Source organism: Tachyglossus aculeatus, chromosome 6, assembly GCF_015852505.1.
Source record: "Tachyglossus aculeatus isolate mTacAcu1 chromosome 6, mTacAcu1.pri, whole genome shotgun sequence".
Lineage (NCBI taxonomy): Eukaryota > Metazoa > Chordata > Mammalia > Monotremata > Tachyglossidae > Tachyglossus > Tachyglossus aculeatus.
In genome coordinates, this window is record NC_052071.1 from 34,024,736 (window position 1) to 34,040,791 (window position 16,056).

Consider the following 16,056-nt stretch of genomic DNA (forward strand, 5'->3'; position numbering starts at 1 on the left):
AGTCTAAAAGGGAGGGAGAACAGGTAATTTAAGAAACTAGCTTGTTCTTCCTGGGATTTGATACTGAAGACATAATTTCATTAAACGCAGCATTTTTCAGGAATACAACTTCCACACCATGGGGAGTTTTACTTTAATGCAAATGTTCATAAACTTGTTCAATTTTTGGAATAAATGGTGCAGGAGAGGACCTAGCATCCATGGCTGGCCTAGTGGAAAGAGCATGTACTTGGGTGTCAGAGGACCTGTGCTCTAATACTGGCTTCACCACTTGCCTGCTGTGTGACCTTGGCCAAGTCACTTCACTTCCTCTGTGCTTCAGTTTTCCCATTTTAAAAATGGGGATTCAGTACTTGAACTACCTCCTACTTAGATTGTGAGCCTCGTGTGGGGCAGGGATGGTGTCTGACCTTGAATAACTTGTATCTACCACATCACTTAAAACAGTGCTTGACACAAAGCAAGTGCTTAACAAATACCGTTATTAATAACAATAATAATGATGTTTTATGGGTAGGGGAAGTGAACACACTATGCGTTCCCCACTCCCTGCATCCTGCTCGTGGGTGTAGAGGTACAGGCTATGCTCCTGATGGGTTTGGAGTTGTTTGGCGTTGTTTCCAGGGGAGCTGCCAGGTGCTGATAGCACATAAACAGTCAACATGGCAGTAGCTGCTCCTCCATCCTAGAACAGCCTCATGTCTAGTGGAAAGAGCATGGCCCTGAGAGTCAGAGGATCCTAGTTCTAATCGTATCCCCGCCACTTCCTTGCTTCATTACCTTGGGGAAAAAAGGTAACTTATTTGCCTCGGTTTCCTTATCCCGTTCTCCCTCCAACTTAGACTGTGAGCCCCATGTGGGACAGAGACTGTGTCTGCCTTGATTAACTCGTATCTACCCCAGGGTTATAGTTCTTGGTACATGGTGAACTACCTCTCAGGTTGACACCTGTGGAGTTCCCAGTACTCTACCAGTATCAGCTGTGGGAGGGAAAGTCAAGCAGAGGCATACCCATTCCATTCCTAGCTTGGGCAATGTCTAGCAAATGGAAGGCAATCTGCTACAAGGCAAAACTCACCTGTGCTGGGCAGCAGCGGCATGGGAGAGAGTCAAGGGTGGAGACTTAAGTTTACTGCGTGGAAGAAGGCAGTGGTAAACCACTTCTGGATTTTGACTAAGAAAACTCTATGGATACACTACCAGAACGATTACAAATGGAGAGTGGGGTGTTCTGGAAGAGAGGTATCCATCGAGTCTCTGTGGTTAGGAGACAACTCAACAGCATAAGACAAAACAAGACATGGTGAGCACCAAATACCCCAATTATGATTATTTATCATTATTATTACCAGGCAGCTCTGAGAGCTGTTAATGGAGAAAGCACAAGCCCACTGCTCCGGGCCAGTCAATCTCGGAGTCAGATAGGAGTGAGCTTGCCTAAATTGCAAAATCAGGAAAGGGAAGGAGTGAGCTGGCTCATGCCACAGACTCCAGAAGGTTCATTGCTGTGTTCTCTCAACCAGATTGTAAGTGCCTCAAGGGCAGGGATTGTACCTACTTACTCTGTTATATTCTCTCAATCACTTGGTACAATGATCTGCACACATTAAGCACTCAATAAATATCATTGATTGATTGGGGGCCACAGGACTTTGGGTTGGGCTGAACTTTGGCATTTTAAACATGGGCAGCTTGGTTTCCCATTGAACTCTTGTAAATCAATGACCACATTATATTTCAGACTCCTTAAACGCTGCCGCAAAAGCGGCATCTAACTGCTGATGAAAAGCAGGAGAGGAATATGTAATGATAATGTTAAAAAAGTCTGGAGATTTCAAAGTTTTAAATACTCTTTTAATAACTGTGGTATTTGTTAGGTACTTACTATGTACCAGACATCGTACTAAGCATGGAGGTAGAAACAAGATAATCAGGTTGGACACAGTCCCTATCCCACATGGGGCTCACAGTCTAAGAAGCGGGGAGGAAAGATGTACAGATGAAGGAACTGAGACACAGAGAAAGAAGCTAAGTAACTTACCCAGGGTCATACAGTAAGAAGGTAAGTGGCAGAGCCAGGATTAGAAACCAGGTCCTTTGATTCCCTGGCCCATGCTCTTTCCACTAGACCATGTGAAGATGAGCCTTTATTTTTTTGGGGGGGGCAAAGTAATTAATCACAAGAAATTCTATTTCATAGCAATTTAAGAATAGCTCAGATATAAAAAATAATATATTTTGGAGTAATTTTTTTTGAAAAATACTTTAATTCTGTGTTGTGCTTTTAGTCTTCCAAAGAGTTGGTTTCCCATCATTTATCTCACAACATCCATGTGAGTTAGTCAGTTGTGATTATTGAGCACTTACTGTATGCAAAGCACTGTACTAAGCACTTGGAACAGTATAATAATAAACAGACATATACCCTGCCCACAGTAAGCTTACAGTCTAGAGGGTAGACAGACATTAATATAAATAAATGAGTTACTTTTCCACATTTTGGGTACAGTGGTAGAGACAGGATAATCAGGTTAGATACTGTCCCTTTCCCAAATAGGGATTGCCAGGGATAAAAGAGAGCTAGCTCAGGTTAGTAAGAAAAGAATGGTAAATTTTCGTTATTCATTGACACATACAATACCTTATTTAGAAACTAAGGGTTCTTATTTCTTGTTCATGTTACTTATGAATGATTGTAAGAAGAAATGAACATAAATTAAGGACAATTAGGTGAAATTAAAAAAAAAATCCCAGGGGACTTTTCTTCCCATGTGTCGTTTCAAAACTCCCTTTGTTTCCCATTTTTATATGCCCCCTTAAGGGCAGCATATTGCAATTGCTGATCTTTCAGTCACTGGGGGTAGAATTCACATTAGAAGCTATTCACATTATTTCATAATCAGGATAAGAATTTGTGGTCAAGTGATAGGGACTCTCCTCCCTTCCCACGGACTGAATGGGCCAACTGTTAGTTGATCCGGCTACTTGTGTATCTTATATTTCATCTGAAATCCTCTCCAAGAAATGTCAGGGAATTACATGCATAGTTCCCATCAGCTTTTAGAATTTCAAGCACTAGTAGTAGTTATAATGATAATAATGATATTAATAATGATAGTGGTATTTAAGGGCTATGTACCAAGCACCGTATTAAGTGTAGGAATAGGTACAAGATAAGTACCCCACAGTCCCTTCCCACATGGGGCTCATAGTCTAAGTAGTAGGGAAAACTGGTATTTAATACCCATTTTACAGTTGAAGGAACTGAAGCACCAAGAAGTTGCAGCTTGCCCAAGATCACACAGCAGGCAAATGGCTTCTTCCCCACTGCTTTCAAACACGCTTATGTCTCCCCTATCCTGCAAAAGCCTCCCCTGACTCCAAGACTCCCTCCAGTTATCCTGCCATTGCTCGCCAACTCCTTGAGTGGGTTGCCTCCAGTCGCTGTCTCCACTTCTCACCTTGACCCCTTCCAATCTGACTTCCATCCCCTTCAGCCACTGAAACAGCCCTCTCAAAGATCACCAGTGACCTCCTTCTTGCCAAATCCAGTGGCCTCTACTCCATCTTAATTCTCCTCGACCTCTTAGCTGCCTTCGATACTGTGGACCACCTTCTTCTCCGGGAAACGTTACCCAACCTTGGCTTCACTGACACTGTCCTCTCGTGGTTCTCCTACCATCTCTTTGGCTGAATACTCTTCATTGCTTTTGTGGGCTCCTCTTCGGCCTATAACCTCCTAACTATGGGAGTCCCTCAAGGCTCAGTTCTGAGTCCCCTTCTATTCTCCATATACACCCCATCCCTCGGAAAACTTATTTGCTCCCATGACTTCAGCCACCATCTCTATGTGGATGATTCCCAAATCAACATCTCCAGCTCTGTTCTTTCTCCTTTTATAAAGTCTCATGTTTCATCCTGCTTTCAGGACATCTCTAACCTGAACATCTGAAACTTAACAGATCTAGACCAGAGCCCCTTATCTTTCCACTCAAACCTTGTCCTCCCCGTGAGTTTCCCGTCTCTGTAGACAGCACCACCATCCTTCCTGTCTCACACATCCATATTCTTGGCATTGTCCTAGACTCATCTCTCTTATTCAACCCACATATTCAGTGCCACGAAGTCCGCTAAAATCTGCCCTTCCCTTTCCATCCAAACCGCTACTACTTTAATCCTAGCATTTATCTTGTCCACCTTGATTACTGCATCAGTTTCCTTGCTGACCTCCCTTCCTCCTGTGCTCCTCACTGCAGTCTGTACTTCATTCTGCTGCCCAGATCATTTTTCTACAAAACTGTTGAGTCCATGTTGCTCCACTCTTCAAGAACCTCCATTGTTTGCCCATCCACCTCCACATCTGACAGAAACTCCTTACTCTTGGACTTAAAGCACTTGTTCATTTTGCCCTCACCTACCCCAGTTCTCTGACTTCCTTTTACTTTTATTATCCTTTTACTGATAATAATTATGGTATTTTGTTAATAATAATGATGATATTTGTTAAGCGCTTACTGTGTGCCAAGCACTGTTCTAAGTGCTGAGCACTCTTGTAAGCATTACGCGCTTATTATGTGACAGGCGCTGTTCTAAGTGCTGGGGTGGATACAGGCAAATTGGGTTGGACCAGTCCCTGTCCCACATGGGGCTCACAGTCTTAATCCCCATTTTACAAATGAGGTAACTAAAGTACAGAGAAGTTGAGAGACTTGCCCCAGGTCACACAGCAGACAAGTGCCAGAACTGGGATTAGAATCTAGGTCCTTCTGACTGTCAGGCCCATTCTCTGTCCACTAAGCCATGTTCCTTCTTTTGAATTTGCACCCTTTATTCATGCTTTCCTTATCGTACAACACTTATGTACATATTCATAATTTATTTATATTGTCTGTCTCCCCCTTTATACAGTAAGCCCACTGTGGGTAGGGAACCTGTCTACAAACTCTGATATATTGCACTCGCCCACGCGCTTTATACAGTGTTCTACACACAGTAAGTGCTCAATAAATACAACTGATTGATTGACTGATGGTAGCTCAGAACAATACCTCAGATCTGGGCTCCACACAGAAGGGTGTATTTTCTTTTCTAAAAATTCACTGTGGCTTCCTGGAGATCATTTTATAGAAACATAATTATTTTTGAATCCTCCTTATATTTTCAATGGGAGTGTCCCATAGGAAAGAGAATACAGTCATTCCCGGACCATCAGGAAAAATAGGCAAATATTCCTATTTCCCAAACATTTTGTTAAACTCGTAAAGATTTCAGCACAGAAATTTTGTAAAAAAATTGTCATATCTCTAATACATTTGCATGCTAGCCGTCATATATGTCTGTAGTGACTGCTCCAGAAACAAAAAGGTCCTTTAAAACTTTTTATGTGGATGTTTTAAAAAGGGAGAAGGCAATTTTAGAAACAGGACCTTGCATTTTGCAGACGTAACCATGTCTAAGATTATTTCAAGTTTTACTGGACGTTTTTGGTCTATGAATTAAAATACCTTAGATAGCTGAAAATTTTTTCCACCTCTCCTAAATGGTGATTCAGATATTTTATAGAATTTTGTCTAGTCTACACAGCATTGTTTCTGTATAGATATATTTGTAAATATAATGGGGTCTATCAGAAAAAAAAATTCTTCCTCAGCTCCCCGTCCCTTCCATGTCAACTCTGCTTTCTCCCGTTGCTCTTCCCCCCCTCTCCCCGCCCCACAGCACTTAGGTATATGCATATATATCTATAATTCTATTTATTTACACTGGTGACTCTTTACTTGTTTTGATGTCTGTCCGTTTCCCCCCCACCCCCAACTGTAAGCCTGTTGTGGGCAGAGATTGTCTCTCTATTGCTATATTGTACTTTCCAAGTGCTTAATACAGTGCTCTGCACACAGTAAGCACTCAGTAAATACGATTAAATGAATGGATGAAAAGCAAAGAGCCCTTGTAGAGGTGGTCATCCCTCCTTTGTGACTGCAGTAATTATGGTGTAGTTCTCTTTAGTCAGACTATGTTTGCAAATGTAGTTTTTTTTCTTCCTTTTATAGGAAATATCTCTAATCTCCAGCTGCATAAAGTTATCCTTTATCTTTGAATATGACCTCCTGATAATGATAGTGTTACCTCTGGGCAGAGGATGGCTGAAGAGTCTACTTTTAACCAGTATTATTTTGGGGAGCAGGAAAGAAATATAGTCTATTCTTTGGTTAGTGGCCATGACCCATGAATTTGGGCAAGATCCTCTAGTAGAGGATCATGACTATGTCCAAAAGAAGCAAATTTTATTGCTAATTGCAACTTTCCTTCATCTGTCTTATGGTTTCACAGCAAAATAAGTAGGCACCATTTCAGACAGCTCTTTTGATTTATGACTTTATTGGTAACTGGAAAATGGAAAATCTGTGCTTTCTCTGTGTAACTGTTTGGAAGAGAAGAAAATTCCACAGCTCCAGGAAAGTTTTACCTTAAGTTGAGTAAACTTTCCCCTAAGTAAAAAGTTTCCTGGTACAACATGTGCAAGGAGCAGATATTCCAGAGGACCATAATGCATATAAAGGATTTTGGGGGGGTTTATTATTATTATTATTCAAACATTTTCCAACAGAGTAATGTCTCTTTCAGGTTTCTAATTTTTAACCTTTCTATTCCTTGTCTTCCCTAAACTTCCCCAGCACTGGAGTGACCCCCTTTTTGGAGCCTAGCGAATGATGTGGTGGGTTAGTGTCTCTGCTGCTTGCTGAATCTGGGGTCCGTGCTGTAATTTACACTGTGGAAGATGCTGGAATTGACTGTAACTTGTGAATTACAAATTACCTAAAGGCATATGTGGTGAAGCATGCACGAAAGTCAATATCCATTAGGACTGGTCTGTGGTTGCCAATGGAGGAAGGAATTTGATGAACAAGACAACTCCCTTTTTACCCTCTGTTTGAAAGAATTAACCCTCACACCTCCTCACCTCCCTCCAGAAACTCTATGAATTAATCAATCGTGCTTATTGAACACCCACTGTGTTCAGAGCACTGTAGTAAGCTATTGGGAGAATGCAACCCAAAAATATAACAGACACATCCTCTACCTAAAACGAGCTTGAGTACATGCCAGTTAAGCTATCCTACAGACAGAGAATGAACTAAAAACACCATTTTCCACATTTTTAAATCAGTCATGCCTCTTTAAGTTGGTGAGCTCCTTGTGGGATCAGGAGAGTATCCAACTGACTAATTATTATCTTCCCCAGTGCTTAGAATAGTGCTTGACACATTAAGTGCTTAAAACAACCACGATTATTTGTTATTATTAATTATTATTCTAATATAAAGAAGAATGGGAAATAATTACAGATTACCTATTTCTCGGTGTTCAGAAAAGAATGTAAATATGATCCATTTTATGACCTTGTTTTTTCATGAGGTAGTGGGTAACAACGGATTAGCAGAAAAGATTTCCAGGGCCTGTATACTGTGAGTTTATTTGTGAGGCAGATAGAAAGATTTCTGAGTTTTCTGAAGGAAACTTTGAGATTAAAGGTTTGACTCTTTGGATGTGTGTACACACCCTGTTAGTCTTTCTCTAGGTTTGCCACATTGGTCATTGGGCTATCGTGGTGTGTAGAGCCGTCCCTGAGAGCTCTGAGAAATGGACCCAGTGGATCCAGCAGCCAAACCTTTATATAACTGATCAGAAAAGTGATTTAACAAAAGCAGTTTTACCAGCTAAACTACTAAATTCATTGTCACATCGTCATGACGGTAGCACTTTGGGCTGCGCCATTTTGTGGCTTCTGTGGGAAGTGACTGGGAGAATAAAATGTCAAACTCAAAAGCAGTTGTTTGGAAAATGAGAAAAAATATCACTGTGTGATTATTTTTGTTGAATTTTATTTCATGGAAAATATTAACGATAAAAAGCCAAGCACACGTCCTTCTGTTTTTGAAAAAATTGGGGGAGTAAAAGCCAGTGGGGAAATTAAGAAGAAACTCCCAAATGTGGTTGTCTTTATTTTGAAAGTGAGGAGTGGATTTCTGGTTCAAATCGGTGAGAGCTTTTAAGTGTGGAGTCCAATGGTGTAGACAATAGTGGAAGGAGAAAAAGACAGTTAAGAGGAGGCAGAGTCAGAGAGAGTGAGGATGATGAAGGAGACTGACAGATGAGATCAAACCAGCTGAGACCTGTTCATCATCTGTGGAATTTTTGTGTTTTCTTATAGCCCTCTCAGTCTCATCACATGTTTTCTTTTCCTTCTTCAGTCTCTTCAAAATCATTCCCCAGGCTTCATCCTCCCCCCGCCTTCTTGTCTCCTACTACCAGTTTCTACCTTGTCTTCCTCCGGTTCTCCTGTTGCCTGAATCTTGTTTTTGTCGGCGATACTGGGGATGTGTATATTTCACTTTGGTTTCAGAAAGTTTTCTGTGCATGCAAGTTTCTTCCTATGTCTCTTTGTGATTTCCTGAATTTTTTGTTTTATGTGCATGCGTCTGTGAAGCTTGCTGCCGGTGTCTAGTCCTCCCCTGCTTTCGGTAAGCTGTATGATCAGGGTTAAGGGTTGTAGTTCCCCAGACGTGCAGCTAATCTCCCTCCGTGACCATGTTCTATGATCAGCACAGGATTGGGAGGGCCCACTTTCATCACTCTTTCCCATTGAACTGACCCATTCCCTGTGGCTTCCGGGGTGAATGAGTGGGGCCAGGTGAAGCTGCTCCTGGTGTCTTGGCCACTTATGGCCTGACGTGGGCACGCTAAGCCTGCATTCCTTAACATCCCACTCCTAATAATGTCAGCATTTCCTGAACTCAGAGATTGGACATGGGATCCACCAATCAGGGACTCAGAGGTCTATTTCAAAGCTAGGGTCACCTTATGGAGTTTCCTAAAAGGGAAGCACTTGATTTCCCTGGCATGTCATTGAGTTCACTGGGCTCTGGTGACTCTCTTCCTCCATTCCCCCAAGAGAAGCCACCTTCAGATTGGATCTCATAGATTCTTCTGAGTCTCCTAATGTTAAGGACAATCTGATCCAGTCAGTACTAAGCTGAGAATTTCCAAAGCAAACTCAAGGAACTGCCAGAAGTGGTGTGGCTCTCCATAAAAGTGCTTCGTTTGCTATTTCCGAGTTAGTCCCCTAGCATAGCATTAGGGAGTCAGTTTACTGTGGGAGCCAAATTTATCGTGTGTCGATGACAGACATTTTCCACTTCACTACTGATTCCTTTTGCTTCCTGTCCTTTCCCCTTGTTCTTCTGTCTTTGGACCATGCACTATATAATGTCTTCTGGGATGGAAAACCATAGTGTAAATGTAAGGAAAGGTCACAATACTGGGTCTGTGTTTTGCCCCAGGCCCCCACAGAACTAAGCCCCTTGATTTTTTCAAGAGGGTTTGAATCTTGATCAACAAAATGGGCAGTAGAAAAGACAAAAAAAACTGAACCATTTAAGGTAATGAATATCATAAAACACTGTTCAAATAAGATGAGCAACATAAAGGCCAAGCGATGGCGATTTTTCCATATTCTTCATCAAAGGATTTAACTCTCATAAAAGGTAGGAGAGAGCTTGTGTCATTCAGGCTCTCTGCAGTTAGTAATCGAAGCCACTGGAGTGCTGTTACGTAGCAGACAGCTCTGGCTCCGAAGAAAGTTGTTATTCCTTCTAAGATAGAAGTGGAAAAACGCTGTCCATTTTACCAAGTCAGCTTAATGTGGCCTTGGGGAAATTTTCTCGGAGGCATTGCTAAGAAAGCTTCATCCCATCCCCACCCACACTTAACCTGTGTCAGCTCGCTTTAGAAGCTACACCCAACCCCTTCCAAGTCATCTCTCTAAACAATGCCTGTCTCCATCTGCATGTGCTGGCCATGTTTGGTCAAAGGATTATCTTGTATCTATCCCAGTGCTTGGCACATAGTAAGCACTGAACTACCATTATCATTACTATTGTTGTTATTAGAGAGTGCTCAGAGTGTAACAGGAGGGGGTTTCAGGTCCAAAATTCCCCACCCCAGGAAATTACAATTTACTTGGAAAAGTACCATCCTTTCCCATCGTAGCATAAATTCAGCACGCTTGTTAGAACCAGAGAGACCTATTCCTGTTCTGTGTGTGCTTCGCCCAATTTGCAGTTGGGGAAAAAAAAACCTTGATCCTCCTGAGATTGTTTTTTCCCAGCTCTTCACTTGATTACTGTAAGACAATCTCGGTTGCTTTGTAATCTCTTTTCAAGTGTGTCTTGGCTAGTCATGTCACCATTAGCCAAGCAAATATCCAATGGAACAAGTCCAGAGATGTGACCATTTTCTTATTGTGGCTTTAAAACATTTCCTTTACTTAGTCCATTTTCAGTTCAGCTTAGTGCAGGAGAGTAAACTTGAATTAAGCCGATAACATCTTTCATGAATGATTTATATTTACTTTCCTCCCTTATTCCTGTTTGTGACATTTAATCTAAGTCCAGAAATGAACCAGAGAAATCTCGAACAGCTAATCCCCTAAAACTTCACTTTTAAGAAAGAGGAACTTAACTGGAAATTAATGCAAGAAGAAAGTTACAGCTCTCTTTAAAATTTCTGAAACTCTATTCATGGGTAACATAATGAATAAATAAGTCAAAATGTTTTAGTATTGTTCAGCCCTTAAAATTCTGCTTCCTTGTTTCTTGTGACGTTCAGTGTTGCATTTACTTTTGTTTCTGGGTAGTATTTATGTCCTGAGATATCCTGATAGAAACCTAATTTCTGATTCTGAGTTGTGGAAATTGTTACCAGTTAACACTGGGTTAAATGGACTCCCAGGTGGATGCCCAGTGGTTAATATGTGACCAAACTCTGGGTAAAACTTTTTGGCCCTTCTTCGTATGTGCTGAAACCAATATCCTTCTTTCAAGTCGACAGAATTTTTCCTTCGCAGAAGGAAGGAAAGGAAATATTTAAAGGCTTTTATGAAAACAGAACAAAAATCATTTTTTCTTTGCCTGAAAGGCATTGCACAGTTAATGTACCCCACTCTTCTCCTGTTTGCACCATATCTGTCTCACTGCCTTCTGATGGTGGCACACAGCCACCAACAGTTCAGTTTAAACACACACACACACACACACAACCCACCCCCACCCCCCTGCTGTTTATAATATGTACACTTTCTTAGCCATTCCTATTTTGTGGTGTTCAAAAGCTAGTTTGTGAGTTTTGAACTGAATCCCATTAGCAGGCTGTCCAAAGTGAAGTCAGCTAGCTTCTGAAAACGTGATAGAACACAGAGGTATCATAAATGCACAAGAGGCCGTCGCGTCAGGCTGAGGCATTTTCTGTGCAGTGGGCACAAAAATGAATGCCTGCCAGATTAGATCAGTATGAAACAATCTCTTTTATTGGGCTGTTGCCCAGACTTCTGCTGCAACAGTAAATCTAATTGGTTGCTTCCTCTTACCATGCGCAGCTCCATGTGGGAAATGCCCTTTTCATCTACAATGGCTGACTGCACTGTGCCGCACTGTCAGTATCTAGAGGTTTCCTGTTTTAAATGGGTACAGTTGCTTCCCTTAAAGCCTTAAAGCTAGAGTTTGAAAGGAGGAAATTGTATTGTTTTAGCTGATTCTATTTTTTTTTTCCTGCAGGTTGCTGAAAAGTGCCTTTCCTGAAGCCACCGCTGCTTGGATTTCTCTCTAGGGCTGCCTCTCCTTCCCTCCACCCCCTCTTTTTTTTCAAAAAAAATTTGGCGTTGCTTGCAGTTCATACCCTGACGGCAACTCATCCATCCTTTTTTTTTTCTTTTTCACTCAGTTTGCTCAGCCATTTTCCTTCCCCTGAGTATGTAGCAAATACTCTTTTTTTTGACAATTACAACATCTTTGCGCTCGTTGTAATGATTATGAACCTTACTTTTTAAACGCAAGAAATAAGAAGGAAAAAGTTTTATCCCCAAGGACCGAGACCATTCCACACACACTGAAGCGCTGCCAGCAGCATATGCTTTCTGCAAGAATAATTGAAACCATTAACTGGAGAGCACAGAATTCTTTTGAAAGTCTGCCAGTTATTTGCAAGTAACTTCGGCAGAGACACAAAATATAACACTTAATATTTTAACTTCTACAATTGCACTTTTAGGAGCTGGCCTCTAATTTGATTTTCATTTATTCTGATAAGATTTCTATTTTATGATTGGCTTTATGTTGAATTCTTGTTTGAACAGACACAATTTGACTTAAATGAAAACCTAAGTGCTGACGAATAGAAATTTTACCAAAGCAACAATTCACATTTAACTTGAATTCACTTTTTTACCCTTTTTAAAAATCAGCAGTGATATTGTCCTAAAAGAGGGTGTGATTGCTTGCATTTTAATTTTGTTTTTAATATGGCTGTAAACGTTTCCCTGGTTCGTGATACAAAATGGCTGACTTTAGAAGTATGTAGAGAATTTCAGAGAGGTACTTGTTCTCGATCTGATGCAGAGTGCAAGTTTGCCCATCCATCAAGAAGTTGCCATGTGGAAAATGGTCGAGTTATCGCCTGCTTTGATTCTCTAAAGGTGAGGCCCATTTTAACATGCAGAACATTTCATTTCATTTCATTGCCTTGTACTTTCTGAATCATTGAATCTGGAGAAATGAGAGCTATAAACATAGTAATAATGTACAAGTACTTTGTTTTTCCCTTCGGACGGGATGTGATCTGTGTGTGGGGAGTTATTCCAGCTAAAGACTAGGTTGGTAGAACTCCTCCCCTTCAGATTTGATTCATTCTTCTTGACTCAGATGCTAGAAGAATCACAGTGCTCTTGCAGAAAATATTAAAAGAACAGTGTTGGAAAAGTATTTGTGTCCTGTACCGCAAATCCAATTTGCCTCTGGTCCTGTTTTCAGTTAATCACTGCAGAGTGAGGGTCGTATAGGAGAGATCGTCAGTGCAGGACGGATGGTTCAGTTTCGTGACTAAATAAAATCGGAGAGAAATCTCATTCTGCGTAATCAAATCATGTATTTTAGAATTTCCAAATCACGGTTGCGTTACACCCAGGTCACTGAAATGGGCAGTTAGTGGAATCGAATAAAGGAGGCACTTGACATTCTTTCTAACTTGCTTGTTTAACAAATGCGCTGGTACCACGTGTTCTCTGCAATGTCTGCTGCAGTTTCAGATTTTGGAGCAAAGTTCTGTGTACTGAGTACCGGGCGGCATTTTGCAAAGACCTGAATCTTCAATAGTCTGCAAATGGGGCATGGAGTAAAATTTTGTGCCAAACCTACATGAATGATTTTAGGGAAGCTTTCATCACATTGTTCTATTTCAGTGTGCAGAATAATTTTGAAACTGAGAAGATTCCAGGGTCGAGGTTTTTTCTTTTTTCTTTTTTTTTTGTAACTGGAGGAATGAAGTAGGAAAAAAAGATGAAATAAGTCAGAATAAAATGAGTGATTGGGGCCTATCCAGCTTTCTGACATTGTTTTATTCATGCCATTTGCATGTTAACATTACCTAATATTTTCTCTTTCAATATACTAATAGAGAAATGGTTGCTATGTGAATCTTCAGGAAGGCTAATTTTGTCAAATTACTTGCTAACAACTTTTGTGCATTTCTTCATATTTCTGGCTTCATAATAGCAAACCATTTCAATTTCAAATTTTTTTCTATTTCAATTAAAAACGGTTTTGAAAATTTTTTGAAAGGCTCCTAGTTGTGGAACAGATATTTTTAATTAAGCGATCAATGTGTTTTTTTTAATTTACAGGCTAACCTGACTACCATAAATAGTTTGTGTGTGTTTTGAGAATATTTTTTTAGGAGTGTTTTAAAGTATTTGGGAGAGGAAATTATCTTCTTAAATTGCCCATATTCAGGAGTTGGATGTTTTGGGTGGGAATCATGCCTACCATCTCTCCCAAGCTTGTACTCTCTCAAACGCTTAATAACAGTGCTCTTCACATAGTAGATGCTCATTAAATATGATTCGTTGATTTAAACAAAGTCGTCATTTAATTGGAGGTAGTGAAAGTTAATGGCAGTGACTATGCCATAATTTCTTTGTGAGGTATACAAGGTTGTTCTTATAGAATGCAGTTTAGCTTTTGCCTCATCCAGAGATTTTGGATTGTGGAGTGAGAGGGACGTTCAAGGATATGCTGAGTGGTCTCTTGGCAATATGTCCCACTCTCAGTTTCCATTTTACCCAGGAAAGAGAAATCAAGGTCTTAGGGACAAATGTTTTGAAGAAGAGAAATATGGAAGATGTTGGCTTATGAAATGTATATTGTAGCTTTTGATTGAAGACTTGGTAAATGTTTAACCTGGTTAATAAGTAAATCATTAACAAATCTCTTGCTTATTCAAATAAACTGGGTATACTCTCTGCATTTAGTATTAAAAAGTGATCATTGTGTCTGTTAGTATTGTAATGACAGTTGGAGTTAAAAGGAGAGGAAATTTCTTCCACTTTGACATTGCTCCTTTTGGCTTTTTTTAAATGTTTTTTTTTATTTAATGGTATTTGTTAAGCGCTTACTGTGTGCCAGGCACTGTACTAAGTGTTGGAGAAGATATAAGCTAATGAAGCTGGACACATTCCATGTCCCACATGGAGCTCACAGTATTAATCCCCATTTTACAGAAGACGTAACTGTGGCACAGAGGAGATAAGTGACTTGCCCAAGGTGTCACAGGAGGCAAATAGCAGAACTGGGAGTAGAACCCTGGTCCTTCTAACTCCCAGGCCTGTGCGCTATCCACAAGGCCAAGCTACTTCTCATCTTATTTGATCATAAGATGAAAGTTATTGATCATTAATTATTTCTAAAATCGTAGTATAACTCAAATGCATGAAGAATTTCCAAGAACTTTTTTACTTGGTATTGTGATCACCTAATCTGAGTTTGGTTTAGGTTTGGTTCAAGTATACCAGATAATTTGGCTTCCGAAATGTTTGTCCTTCCCCAGTGTCTATCCAGCATACAAAGAAAAGTGTTCGAGGGAATTAGAGGTATGGCAGAGTATTAAACAGACCATAGCTAGGGCCAGATATGAGATTAATACCCTGTTTTATGTTTATTCATTAGCTCCTTTCTTGGAAAACTTTTATCTTCAGCCTGTCATGTTATGCATCCTTCAAATACGGGTCGCTGAAAGTTTGTCTGCAGAGACACACAAAGTGGGGTATCTTGATTAACAGCTAATTAATTGTGGCTGGAAAACCCCTTTGATAAGGCTAAATATCTTGGCTTGGAACCAGAGGTGGAAGTAAGACCCAACCATCCAGAATGAAAAGCAACGTGGCCCAGGGGAGAGATTGCTGGCCTGGGAATCTGGGGACCTGGGTTCTAATCCCACCTCTTCCACTTGCCTGCTCTGTGAACTTGGCCAAGTCCCTTAACTTCTCTGTGCCTCAGTTTCCTCATCTGCCAAGTAGGGATTCAATACCAGTTCTCTCTCAGACTGTAAGTTCCATGTGGATCAGGGATTGTGTCTGACCTAACTGTCTTGTATCTCCCCCAGCACTTAGTTCAGTTCTTGGCACATAGTATGGACTCATACCATCACAGTTATTACTATTGAATGGGACACTAGTAAAACAGTAAGTACCAGTGCCCAGGCTGGGGGCCAGTGAGGCTTCCTTCGTTCTCCTCAGGCTGCTTGGCGATTGGCATTTCCTTGCCAAGATTTTACCTGACTTGCATGTGCCCCCACCATCTGTGATAAGGCTTGGTCTTGTCAGAAAGGCCAAGTGGGAAAAGATACCGTCTCAGCTACTTTTAAAGGTCTTGGCCCACTCCCCCACCCCCTTTATTTAGATGAGTTTACTTTTACTTTCATCCCTATTTGGAACAAATCTCTGGAAGAAATGGTACTGGAGAGTGAATCCTTTTGTTTTGCTAGAAATAAATTCACTCATCTCACCACACAGGTTTATTCTTCCCTAAAACATTGGTTTGCAATGATATTAATGTAGTCTGTATCTAATGGGTGAAACCAGAATAGTTTCAGTGGTTTGGGGCTGAAGAGAGTATGTCTTATAAGTTATACCCAAAATGGGATCCTTTTTGCTCGAAAATAACTTCTCCC

General features: G+C 40.7%; 1 protein-coding gene and 1 non-coding gene across 16 annotated transcripts in view; both read left to right on the forward strand.

The window, feature by feature from the left end:
• The first annotated feature begins 930 nt into the window (after positions 1-930).
• On the forward strand, positions 931-1,068 carry LOC119930257. Its single transcript, XR_005451740.1, has one exon. It is a non-coding gene; the product is annotated as a small nucleolar RNA SNORA7 (small nucleolar RNA).
• Positions 1,069-12,026: 10,958 nt separating this feature from the next.
• MBNL3 (muscleblind like splicing regulator 3) overlaps positions 12,027-16,056 on the forward strand; it is a 100,826-nt gene continuing 96,796 nt past the window's right edge. For all 15 annotated transcript variants that reach the window (XR_005451608.1, XR_005451610.1, XR_005451611.1 and 12 more), the window contains exon 1: positions 12,027-12,529. Coding sequence is in view for 5 of the 15 variants with exons in the window: in XM_038748440.1 (XP_038604368.1) it covers positions 12,356-12,529 (174 nt within the window). In the remaining 10 variants the exon portion in view is untranslated. The remainder of the gene's footprint in view (positions 12,530-16,056) is intronic.